Source organism: Poeciliopsis prolifica, unplaced genomic scaffold (assembly GCF_027474105.1).
Source record: "Poeciliopsis prolifica strain line A6 unplaced genomic scaffold, Auburn_PproV2 SCAFFOLD005, whole genome shotgun sequence".
Lineage (NCBI taxonomy): Eukaryota > Metazoa > Chordata > Actinopteri > Cyprinodontiformes > Poeciliidae > Poeciliopsis > Poeciliopsis prolifica.
Genome location: NW_026562380.1, coordinates 18,147,789 through 18,160,957, shown reverse-complemented (window position 1 = coordinate 18,160,957; position 13,169 = coordinate 18,147,789). Strand labels below are relative to the sequence as shown.

At 40.5% G+C, this 13,169-nt stretch overlaps 1 protein-coding gene across 5 annotated transcripts in view; it reads right to left on the bottom strand.

Annotated features, from left to right (window-relative positions):
* wdpcp (WD repeat containing planar cell polarity effector) overlaps positions 1 to 13,169 on the bottom strand; it is an 82,128-nt gene continuing 68,959 nt past the window's right edge. For all 5 annotated transcript variants that reach the window (XM_055030234.1, XM_055030236.1, XM_055030238.1 and 2 more), the window contains 5 exons: positions 12,151 to 12,250; positions 6,569 to 6,680; positions 3,435 to 3,520; positions 2,194 to 2,225; positions 1 to 191 (listed from right to left, as the gene is read on the bottom strand). In XM_055030234.1, coding sequence (XP_054886209.1) covers positions 141 to 191; positions 2,194 to 2,225; positions 3,435 to 3,520; positions 6,569 to 6,680; positions 12,151 to 12,250 — 381 coding nt within the window. In that variant the 3' untranslated portion in view covers positions 1 to 140. The remainder of the gene's footprint in view (positions 192 to 2,193; positions 2,226 to 3,434; positions 3,521 to 6,568; positions 6,681 to 12,150; positions 12,251 to 13,169) is intronic.

Below are 13,169 nucleotides of genomic sequence, written 5' to 3'. Positions count from 1 at the left end.
GATTTTTTTAAATTTATTTGTTCAAGTTCCAGTTTGCACAAACAACATTTCAGATAAAAAGGTGCATCTATTGGGATACATGAAGAGAATATAATAATATTGTCTCCTTTTGGGAATAAAATCTTTCTTTTTTTTTCTTTTCAAACCATCCCTAAATGAACTACGTGGAGCATCCCGGGGTCTTCATCATCCTGGAAGAAAAAGAATTTATTGTCATCTGTCATGGATCCGTTTACTTTCAAAGCCTCTTACAAGTGCAGCATGAACATGCAAAGATAGTAATTTATTTTGTTAGGCGAATAAATTAAGTGCATATAGTCTAAGAAAATCCTCAACTGTAGTCTTTTGTTCTTAAATGATTGATGAATAAATTATTCAAAGTTGGACATTTTTCGACTTAAACCTTCTAAAATGAATGGCTTCATGAAAGGCCCAACATGATGAAACAGTGCAGAGAGATGCATTAGATAAAAATGAAATGAAAGAAGATCATGCTTTTCATTCAGAGGTTCAACACAGAAATGCCTCATCATTATCTGTGTAGAAACACACATCCTGTGTGCCTAGAAAAAACATTAACATGCTTCCATTTCTTCATATTTTGTGACATGGGTGGGAAATTAAAAATTGTGTTAAAAATTTTGCAAATAAAAATCTGGAAGGGTGGCTGCGTTTCTGGTCGGCCCACTTGAGCCAATCATCTCCTGGTCTGATGCCTCAGCCATCTTTTCTAGAGACTAAATACAGAGGCCCACCAGTCTGACCACAGAGTCCTGATCTGGTGTGGAAGGTGTGTTCAGGGTGATGTGCAGCGTCAGTTTTCTGCCACATGTACTATTTAGCAGTTCTGCTTCCTCTGAGCGGTGCATGATGACATGTGATGCATGTCCCGCTTGAGGCTTGTTGCAAACTTTAAAACGAGACTTCTCACGTATTTTCTTCCACACACCATTTTTCTGCAAAGGCCAGATTTGTGAAGAGCACGGCTATTAATCACCATGTCAACAACAGATTCTCCCACCCGAGCTGTGGATCTCCTCCAGAGTTGCCCCAGGATGCTTTTCTAAATAAAGCTCTCCTGAGCTGAGCAGTAAGTTTAGGTAGAGGGAGACGTACTGGTAAGTTTGTGGTTGTACCATACTTTAGCTTCTCTACTAAATTTCTCCCCAAGTTTCAACTTTGTTCTTTGGTCTTTGATATAAAGTCTCCATAAAAAAACTCATGTTATGTGACTAAATATAAGAGTTATAACGGCAGTGGTGACTAAAGTTTGGGACTCAAGTCACACTTAAGATGCATAAACAGTGACTTCAGTCTTGACCTGGACGTGTGACTTAAAGGGGCGGTACTGATTAAAATTTACTTGTTTGAGTTGAGAAATCCATTAAATCTATAGAAACCATTCAGCTGTGCAAAATGTCTCAGGGGACTCAGCACCACCCCTATATTTCTGCACTCAGCTCCTGCAGACTAGCCAGATGCAATTAGCAAACACCTGATGGAACTGCACATTTGCTGAGCTCATTGAATGAACTACTTGTCAGTGAAACGCTGCTATAAATGTTGCTAAAGAATAGAGAAGCACTGCTGCATTTTGTAACAACTGAAGTGAACATAGTTACTTGATTGAATTATAAACTTACACCATGCACCTGGAAAACATAATTCTGCCCCTTTAAAAATTGTGAAGAATCTTGTCTTTCTTGTTTTTTTGTGTTTTGTTTACAGCGCTGTTTGCTTCCCGTTCAGTCCATTAAAACAGTAAAAGTTGTTACTATCAGGGGTTTTATGTCAGGATAATTTTTGTTAAATTTAAATTCAGTTTTTAAAGACAGAGTTTTGGTTTTTATTTCACAGTCCTCATTTTTCTTTTCGAGTAAAAGACAGCAGATCATTGTGGACGTTGAATCTGCTATGTCCATTTTGATAAAAAAAATAAATAACTTGGTTGGAGAAAAACACATACAAGAAAACATTTGTGATTTAACTATTTGTTATCTAACAGTTTAAGCTAATGATCATTCCTTATATAGCACAATGTAGCGTTCTATGCAAACCATACAGCAGAAGCATCATGACAGATAAAATAATTTGAATTTTGACTGCGTGTTGCTCAAATACATATGACTTGAGACTTGACTTGAACTTGCAAACGACAACTTGTGTTGTGGACACATCTGTCAGTCTACTTACGTTCCCTCCTAGTCTGTTGCCGCCACTGCTTCCTGCATAAACAGAAGCAAAAACAGCAGAATATGGGTGCTGTAGTAAGAGTGACACTTCAACAGTGAACAGTTCACACGGTTGCTCAGAGAATCCGACATCTTTCTGGCTTTTAACGAATGTAAATAATAATAAAAAAAAACAACACTTATGTCACTTATGGTGATCTCCCTGTCTTTGAGCTCAGCGCTAATCAGGTTGTGATTGACATTAAAACCCCAGCATGCCTTAAACAGAAGACAGCGACGCTAATGTTTCCCTTCAATAGCCTACAGTCTGGATTATGGAGCGACAGAGCGATTTGGTGCTGAGACAATTGCAAATAAAATGGAATTATTAAAATATAAAGAGCAGTGAGAAGAGGACAAGAAGTGATGTTTTTTTTTTAATGGACGTTTTCTAAGAGACCGGTTAGTGAGCTCAGATGTCTAAAGCACTGAGGCCACGTTTAGAGAGCGGTACAAGCAGAAATGTCGCTTGGGAAGTGTTGGTGTGTGAGAACCGAGAGCTCTTAACGTCCTCAACAAGCATCCGCATTTCACTGTGGATCCCAACCAGCGGTCATAATTAAACATCGCTCAGCTTCAGAAAAAAATATTTGCCACCTTTCAGAATATAAGACGATGACAGTCAGAGGAAATGTAGGGAGCAGCTTTTAAGTTTCAAAGCATCATCTGGAGCACCGATGGTCTGATTTTCCCAGAGTTCATCATTCAACAATAAGAAAAAAATAAAATGAAATAAAATAGCATCTGGTGACATAATTGAGGGTTAAATTCACAGCTGACCAAAAAGATCCAAAAGACATTCACCAAAAAAAACCCCCAACATCTTAATGATTTGATGCACTTTGGGGAAAATATTTTGCAGACAGAAAGAATAAAATTGGGACTTTTTGAAAACAAAATGGAGGATTTGGACGGTCCTAGTCAAAATCTAGACTTTAATCTGAGTGAGACGTTCTGGCACACCTTAAAGCAGGCCACAGAAATGGAAAAACATCACTACTAGTTTTCACAGATAGCATTTGAGGCTCATCTTTGTTTGACATAAGCATTTGTTTGATGATCTGAAACAATTATGTGTGGCAAAAAAGATTAAACTGAAGAAATATGTAAGGGGGTGAAGACTTTTTCAAAGCATTGCATGCTGCTCTGTTTGTCTGAGCTACAGTTTTGTTATGTTCTGATTTCGACCTGCAGAAGACCCACCTGTCTGTCTCAGCGTTCTGAGCAGATCTGGACTGACCGCCACATGGACGGACTCTGGTCTCCTTTGTCTGGTCCGTTCGTCGGCTCTAGAGAACAACAAAAGCACAATAAGTTGTGTACACATCTGGTCAACAGTTCAAGCATTTAGAAAGAAAATTGATATTTCATTGATAAAAATGTTCTTACAAAAGACACAGTTTGCGTGTAAATCAATAAAGAAAATGTCATAAAGACACAGAAGAACTAGCAACAACAAAGACAAAAACTGTTGGAAGACAGAGGTACAAATGGACAGATGCAAGTTTTTGACAACTCTTTACATGATGAGTTTCCAATACAAATCAGTGGAGGAATCTACTGAGAAATAAATAGGACGGAAAAACAGAAAGAAATAAAACAGGCAGAAAAAAAATCCAAAAGAAAGACAAAAAACAGAAAGAAAGAAACAAAAACCAGGCAGAGAGATGGACTTTAATGCTGGTCGATCAGTTTCTTTGTCGGTTGTTGGTTGGATGGTTGGCTGGATGGTTGGTTGGATGGAGGTGGTTCCACTCTGTAGTCACTCAGACTGTGGTCTGTAGTTCTGATTGACTGTTTGTTCTTCTGTGTTTCCAGTTACAGACCCAGGCACCAGTTCAGCCTTTGCACCTGAACTGGTCCAGAACACCTAGTTCACTGTGCCAGCCTCCTCATCTTTATTCCTCTCTGATTGAGATGAAGCAGTCATTGGCTTTACCATCAGCCCAGGCTTTCTGTTGTTAATTTCAGGAGCCGGAAGTTGCTTATCAAACTTCACATCTTTGTGCTCACAGCAAACCCCCTGTGTGATGACAGATTTTCACTCTCCGGATTGATCGGAGAGGGAAACTGTGTCGTAGCTCCTTGTTGGTTCTGAGCCTCACAATAAGTTTGGCCTTCACTGATAGAAACAGCCAGGCGCTCCCAGTCTCTGCACTCCTCTGTCAGAGGAGTGTGTGGTGAACAACAGAAGCCAGCAGCCATCAAAGGAACATTGGGAAGCTTCCCAGACTTCCGTCTCGTTGTCTCTCGCTACCGTGAGCGTCGAGTCAGATTTGGAGAATGTGGGAATCTGTGAGGAGCCCCCGAACCGCCATTGTGCTCACCTCCCCTCTCCTCTGCTGCTCTTTTCTGGCCGAGACAAACGAGAGAAAGTGCCGGCGTTATAATGCCTCCCCTACTCCATCTCGGCTAAGCTGCCACTGGCTTCACATGAGAAACAACGAAACTTCATTGGAGACCAGATTACAGAAGGGGAGGTGGAGGGGCTTCGGAGTAATTTTTCCTCTAAAGGAGGAGGGAGTGATTGAAATAAAAAAAAAAGCAGGAGCTTTGTTTGCTCCTCTCTGAGGCTATTGTCTTTTGGGAGGTTTTGGGAATCTGCTTCCTTAGCCTAACGGCAGAGTAGAGGAAGATGGGGTACGATGGAGATTCTGGCACCAAGTCACCTCCTTTTCCACATGTTTTATCCTCCTCTTGTTTCTTTTAGTGTTTAAAAAAGAGCTTAGGCCGCAGCATCTCTCTTTACCTCTCTCTGGACCCAGATTGCTTATATTGGAGGGGATTTAGAATGGATGGAGGAGGCTTAGTGGTAGGTGGGGGTTCAGAGAGTCATCACTGTTACAATGCTTTCATGGCTGTTTAGCCATGAAAGCCTACGAGGATGAAGAGCGCCTTTTTCTCTAAAACACCCAAATCCCATAAAAATACTCTGATATGCTAGATGCAGTATCCATCACTTTCCTCCCCCACCGTCCCGTGATAAAGGAGTCATGAAGGCTTCTCTCAATGTCTCTATTTTTTCAACAAGTCATTCTTTCTTCCATTTGTTTTAAACTCAGAGACGGAGAGTCTGGGTAGGAACTCCGCACGCTGAACTGGACCGGTGGCTTTTAAAATCTGAAATCGCTGGAAGAGTTAAGAAGTGGAAGCAATGTGGCTTCGACATTTTGAAGTTTCATTTTGAAGACGCTGTTCCTCGGCCATCCGGCCGCTGGTGCTCTCTCTAAGAGGAGGCATAAATTAACAAAAAGAACAAATGGCGTCTGGAGACTTTATTTGTAGAGAGCAGAGCTAAATGTTTAAAGATCTGTAGATTAAAAAAAAATTTTTATGAAATGACAAACTGCTATTTTGTCAAAAAGCCTTAGAGTGCATTCATTGCAGCCCTGAAAGCTTTAATCAGACTGCAGCTCATTTTCCTAGAAAGTCTGGTTCGTTTGGGGAGATGTGAATGCATAATCGAACTCTGATGGGGTCTAAAAGCGAACTCTGGTCCACCTATAAATATGTTCACTTGGCTCAGTTAAAGTGAACTCTGGTGCAGTTCAAATGCATATATGAATGTCAAGGGGACTTGCATCCAAAAGCAGGAAGCAGAATGTAGCGCAGGGCATTCTGGGTAAATACAACCAAAACAAGCACAAAACTCTAGTGCTAGTAAATGTCTCATGGTCTTTTGCCAAAGGTAAAAGAGAAATACTACAATATGCTAAAATCCATTTTCATTTACATTTTGTGAATAAGGAAGTTGCGCTGTGTGTCTTCTTCAGAGGTTTTCTTGTTATATCCTGCAGCGCCCCCACAGGCCAGTGTAGGGAAAGCATTTTCAAAGGGTTTTGCTCTATTTTCATATGACTGAAACGCCACTTCATCCTAGCACAAAACTTTTGATCAAAAAAACGTGTTTTTTTTTTTCAAAATAAGACTATTTCCATTAAGCAGAAAATAAATCTCCATTAAGTAGATTTATTTTTGTAATTTCAATTTATGCAGTTCTATGGTTAATATGTGTTTCCTTAACGACCTGAACAACGGTGTACCCCATCTGTCACCCAGTGACTGACGGGAGAGGCACCAACACCACTAATCCCACATCCCTTCCAGGTTTAGATGATGGTTGGATGTCTCGCACGCAGTCCTTTTCTGACATCTATCGACAAGTCCTCAATATAGTCGGGTTTGCACTTTATTTTTCTTGTTTCTAACAAAAATATTTTCATTGTGTCAAGTGGTAGTGAGTGGAGTTGCCACCGCAATCCCGAACTGAAGAGGGTAGATGTTAAATTTCCACACAGGACACATTTAGACAATAAAACTCAGATGTTCATACTCACTGTGTTGGAGGGTTGTCTGAGGAGGAGGGACCTGTCCCCTTCGGGTCCACATCTGGTTCTCTGTGACTCCAGCTGGAACCACAAGCAGCACTGGTGCCTCTCTGAAGAACACCTGACGATGAACATGAAAACAGAGAACAGCTTAACCTATTAACTGTCACTCTGTAAATGCTTGTTGTGAGTCAGTGAGGACACTGGTGTCATCATGGGACCGAACCTTGCCCCGTTTCATCTCGTTACAAACTTCAATTTTGGAAGACATTGAAGACGACTATTAGTTTTGCACCTCAGAAATGAGTGGGAAGAGGAAACGAGTTGGTGGAAGGAACTTAGAAGATGTCTTGTTTGTTGTTTGCTGCAAACGATGTAGGGCACACAGCAAAGATGTGGAAGAAATATTTTAAAGCCCTCACTTCGATCCACTTCCCAATCACGCACCGCCTTACGTTAGGCTTTCACATAAATCCCATGTGACCTTTTGCGATTGTAACATGCGGACAAGTTCAAGAGCTACGAACGCTTCACTGAGGCACGGTACGTGACAGTGAGCTGCCACTTGGGGGAATTTCTGAATTGAGACAAGAAGTCAAATAGTCATGGAGGATGTGCAAACAAAGCAGCTGGGAAAGGGAGCAGAAACAACCACGTCTTTCCCTCAACGCGCAGCGGAGCTAACAGGCTTTCACTGCAACAACAAAGAGCAGATAGAAAAGCAGAGAGGAGGTGGAGAAGTGGATCTTCAGATAAAGCTCTCGTCTCTGCACGCTGAAAAGGCCCTGCAGTCACATCAGCCTTTGTGAGGGGGAGACACAACCGTTGCAAAACCAAGTTGGCTTTTTCTCTTGGCACTCAAAAGGAATAATAATAAAAAAAAAGATAGAGAGCGAGAGAGACAGAGATGGAGGAGAAGAGAAAAAGGCCTTCTGCCTCTCACAGCGCTGTATCAATCCAAATCAGCACACGTATCAGCCAGACAGCTATAAGCGATTTCCAATGCTGGTATGAAAAGGAGCATTTCTAAGCTGCGATCCGTGTTCTCTATTGTGCGGTTGTGTGCGTACAAGCGGCGGCAGGAATCTCAGAGGATCGAGATTCACAATGAGCGCGCATGAATGCGAGAGGAGAGGCACAGAAGATGTGGTGTCTATTGCTGGCAACCACTTTAAAACAACCGCTCAATTTGGTACAGAGTCAAATTTTTGAAAAATTATCCAATGTTTTCTTTTTCTTTTTCTGGTGTTAGATCTTTTAAATGCAAATCATCTCAATTGCGTTTTTTTTTTTCTTTTCAAACTTCAGCGGGACAATACAAACTTGAGCAGTTTGTATTGTTGCTCTTCGAGGGAAGTGCTCCCAACCACACCGGCAGCTACACCTGACACCTGGAGGAAAACCGCCTCTGGCTCCAACTAACATGCAAACTATCCCCATTTGTTCGTCTGCTTCGGCCCGTCAAACATCAAACACCGTCTACATGTTTTAAAAAGAAACGCATTGATCAGAGCTCAAGTGCCCCCCCGCCCTTCTCCTCTTTTTGAAGGTTTCATCTGATGTAAGCCTCAGCCATGCTTTTTATGAAGACATATGTAAGTAGGAAGCGTCTTATGAAGAATTAAGACTGGAGCCAATATGCACACCTCCAAACTGCATTGTGAAGACATCGTTTGTAGGCGGCTTGAAGCACACGAGAAAGGACAAAATATGCATAAAATTTAAAAGTCAAAGTGTGGCTCTGCAGCTACATGCTTATGGAGATCACACTTTGAAAACAAGTTAAGATGTTTAAGTAAAAAAAAACCAAAAAACCCCAGCACAAAGTCTGACAAATTAAGGTAAGAAACTAAATGTGAATGTTCTTGTTTTGCTTGTAGGAAATTTTGTTCATCTGTTGTATCTTCGTGTTCCTCAATTACTGTCTGCATCCCTGTGTTTATTTCAGTCAACACATATGGTTTTCAGGTAAAGTACTGACATTTTTCACCTTAAAATACCTCAAACTTTTCATGTTTCTTCCTGCACCTGTTGAAGTAAAGCCTCCCACAGCATAATGGTGCCACCTCCATGTTTCACCCCAGGGTACAGCATTGTTGTAATAATTTCAACAGACTCTACAGCTGAAATTAGGCCAGAAAGACTAATCCAGATTCAATATTAGGGTATTAAGTCACAATTCTCTGTTGTCATCAGGCCTTTCGACTGACGATTCTAACTACTGAAATGCAAAAGTAACATTTATGACTGTAGATTATGTTATACTTTTGTGTCCATAACTACGAGAATTGTGTATATCTTTCCTCATCTCAGGAGATAAACTAATACACTTTAACTTTAGGTGGAAGTTCAAATGTGAGAGTTAAGTGTTTAGCATGAGTCAAGATTTTGGATAGTAGCTGTTAAGGAATTACTTTGTTGGTGTTAAAATCCTTTTGTCTACGTATAAAACTCGGTTACCTTTCATAATTGTCATCAATGCAGCATGCGATGCACATGGTATCTTGGTGACAGGCTAGTTTAACAAACTCCTCGTCTGGGCATTTCTGTTTGATTCTCATTTCCCTATAATGTTCAGTCCGAGCTTCCTCCATTTCACTTGGATTCCTTTGATAGCATTTCAGCCGGGCCAATCAGTGAACAGAGGAAGTTGTGAACAATGACATTGTTTTTGAATTACATTTCCCCCTGTAGTTTTAGCAATGACAACCAACCGACCAATCAAAGAAGTTGCCATCTTGTTCGGATATAACACTTCTCATTTCGCAGAGAAGGCCAGTTGTTCACAGCGTAGGCAATTTCCAAAAAGCTTCATAGCGATTGTTTCTCAAAAGCTGAGAGCCCAAACCCTGTGTAAGAGAGATTTAGCAGAAAACAAATCCTCTGAAATCGGAACTGAGACCCTGAAGACACACAGATTGAGATTTGATTATTTTTATCGACTTAAAAAGCTAATTCTGCTTTTGGTCTGCCCTCCAGCCGTCCACATTATGCTACAAATGCTAAATGTGTGTGCTTGTACGTGTGTGTAAAGTGAGACACCTGTTCACTGGAGCCCTCTGCTTGCAGCAGGACACTTATTATTGATGGCCGGCCTTTAGAAGCACTGTTAATATGCACGCTTACACACATGTAGACACACCACACACACCGCTGACGTGTGTGTAGGCTGAGTGCTTTTTGGTCCAGACTGACAGGCTCGACATCCTCCTTGTGATGTAGCACTTTGATGTTATTTCTGTGTCGCTTTGTGTTATGTGTAAAAATATCTACATCAAATCACAGGATTTCTGACAAATCTGATTGTGTATAATAGTACGTGTAGAAACTGCCATCAATAAAACCAGGTTTTTTCTTGCCCTTTTGTCAAACTGCTTCATCACAATTTGCAGTTTAACAAGGTTTTACTTTGCCTACATTCAGGAATCCATAAGGCTTTTATCATCTATTTAAGTTTTATCTTTAACATAAATAGACAACATGTTGTGTCATGTTAGATGTGTATTTTGTATGGGGTTGTATACATACCAACTATATATAGGTATATATACATACCAAATAAGTTGATTTCCCTTCAGCAGTTCTGATCAATTATTAGAAAGTGAAATTCTAAAAAAGGTCAGATATATTAAATGCACCAAAACTAGACAGCTGAGTCCTGAAAGAGAAATGGAGATCTTGTTATATCTCACACACCAGAGCAGGTAAAACAGTACAGTATAATTTTTCAATAAATGATATTTATTAAATACTCCAGAAAAGTGGCTGTCGCAAACAAAAAGAGAAAAAAATGTACTTTTCAATTACAATTTTTTATATCATTTGCATTAAAATCATCATCATCTGTTCTATAAAATCCCCAGATACAATGTTTGTTTCCAACAATATGTGCCATATAACATGTTGGTTCCTACAGTTTGAGAATGAAAATGCATCCCAAGTTTGAAGCAAATTGAAAATTGCTTCATTTTTTAGTTACAGAAGACAAAAAACATAGGCGTATATAACTTGCAAATATTAAAGTGGGAAAAGTGAACAGGCAAAAAACTTTAATAGCTACTTCTGAAAAAGCTTAGTTTATCATTCCATGAGGAGTAAAATTATTTTTTTTAAAAACTGATTTCCAATCTTAGAAATGATTATTTCCAAGATTGACCATGAATTCAAGAATCACTTAAGACCTAAAAACCTTTGTTGTAATTAAACATTAAAACATACACACACACACACACACCCACACCCACACGCACGTACACACACACACACACACACACACACACACACACACACACACACACACACACACACACACACACACACACACATATATATATCATCAGGTCTTCCATTTCCTTGCCTCTCACCTGTGTCCCTTCCTCACCTCTCCACAGTGCTGCTGTCCAAGGATAGGACACGCTGCAGGTGATTGAGGTAAATCATCGAGGACATAATTAAGGGAGCTTATAAAGAAGGTGGGGGGTGAGGGGGGTCATGCGCGTGTTAAGCATCACATTAGGAATAAAAAAGAAAAAGGGAAAATAGATGCAAACAGGCCTCAGAGTTACACAAATGCTCATTTTCATTCCCAGCCACACAGACGAGACGGTCAGCCTCGGGGGTTTGACCTTATACAGTGGAGTTAAATACCTCATCAGTGAACACACAAACATGCCCGCGCAGCCTTTCTGCTGCGCTTTTAAGCATCAATGAAGGACTCATCCGACATGTTCATCTAGTTCCCCTCACAAATGTGAATGTTTTTCTGCCTAGCCTTCGGCCCTTGTAGCCTCTGTGTGGACTGAGCGTGTGTGTTTGCGTCTGTGTGGTTGTGGTTGTGAGAATGGGTTTGTAATCAGGAACTCAGCTTGATCCCCTCTGGAATGTGCTTTTGGGAGTGTTTGTTAAAGGCCAGCAGCATAGACTGAAAAAAAAGGAAACCTGGGCATTGGTTGAGTTTTTCTCTCATGTTGGGCTACCAAGAAAACCTTTCATTTTACATCTGAACATATAGAGTCTTCATCTAAATTTTAAACTATGATAGTTTTTAATAAAAATTAGCTTAATCTACGCAGTTGGAAGTGAATGAAGCTGTACCGATCTTGTTGGAAATGCTTCCAAATACTGAATTAACATCTTGTTCGGATATTGCACTTCTCTCTTTGGAGTGGGGGACTGTTTAAGCTTCACAGCATCAAACTGACACATTACATAAGTTGCGGCTAAACATTAACAATTGGGGAGAATTTAAAACCTCAACAGAGTCTAGGAAGCGATCATTTTTCGATAGCAAAAAGGCCAGAGTCTCTGTACGAAGCAAAGCGTAAGGGGGCTGGATTTTATCAGGGCAGCTAAAGCTGTGAGAAAACGAAAAGGGAAGGCAAGTCAACCTGTTGTCCATGTTTCGTTCCGCATCTCTCAGCCAAACTTGATCTGATTTGATTCTTTTCTATGCTTTTAGAGGAAGGTTTGAGCCTGAGAAAATATCTCAGGTGTGTCAAGGGAGCTGAGCCATCGAGGTTATCGACATGTAAGGAGGAATAATGGGCTGCATTTTCTTTATTTGGGCTTGGACAAGTGATTATTTTTCTTACCGTTGCCTGCGATGGCCCGGGCTTCGATTTCATTAGCTTTCCTCTTGGCCACGTCCGCGAGCACCACCTCGCCCTTATCACTGGCGACATAATGGAGGTCCTTTGAAGGTAATGCGGGAAAGAAAGAAACGTGAACGTTAATCTAAAATGAATCTGAGCTCAGATGACAATAGTTTTTTTTAATAGAGGGGTGGTTGCGGTATTTTGGCAGGAGGAGGAAGAAACAGATGAAATAAGAAGCAGAAAAAAAAGGAGCCGTTTGAAGTCCGACATCAGAAACGGCATCAGTTCGAATGAAATGCCGCTTCCTCAAAAAAAAAAAAAAAAGAAAGAAAAAAAACTTTGAAATCAGCCTTCTTGCTGCCTGTGCCCCAAACTGCGCGCGCACACACACGCACACACACACACACACACACACACACACACACACACACACACACACACACACACACACACACACACACACACACACACACACACACACACACACTTGTCTCTGGTTTTTAAACAGGGTTGGATGTTATCTGGCACATTTCAAAAGTGGGAGAAGGACTGTTCACCTTCTCATATTCTCCTTTTACACGGAAACACATCCAGCCGAGCATGTTATTATATCAGCCAGTCACAATATTGGAAACAGCATGTTTCCTCTGTATCTCTGCTTGAGCCTCAAATGCTCATAAAAAGAGATAATATGGCAATACATTCATTATTAACCCCTGAGCATCTGACTTCTGCTGCTTGGTTAAGACGTAAACCATCTTCTGCTCAAATATGTCCTAAATGATAATAATACAAGATATTGAACATTGATAGCTATATGTGGGACATTATTTTTGCTATAAAAATTGTTGATGTGTTCTGAATATTGTGGCTGTGAGCTTCAATTTGCAGGCTTTACTTATGGGCACATTTCTGCATTAATTATCTGGTCTTACAAGGTAAATATGAAGACATTTTTAATGTTTAAAACAGCCGTCAGTAGAGAGGAATGCTTTGTCATTCATTTGAATTCAATT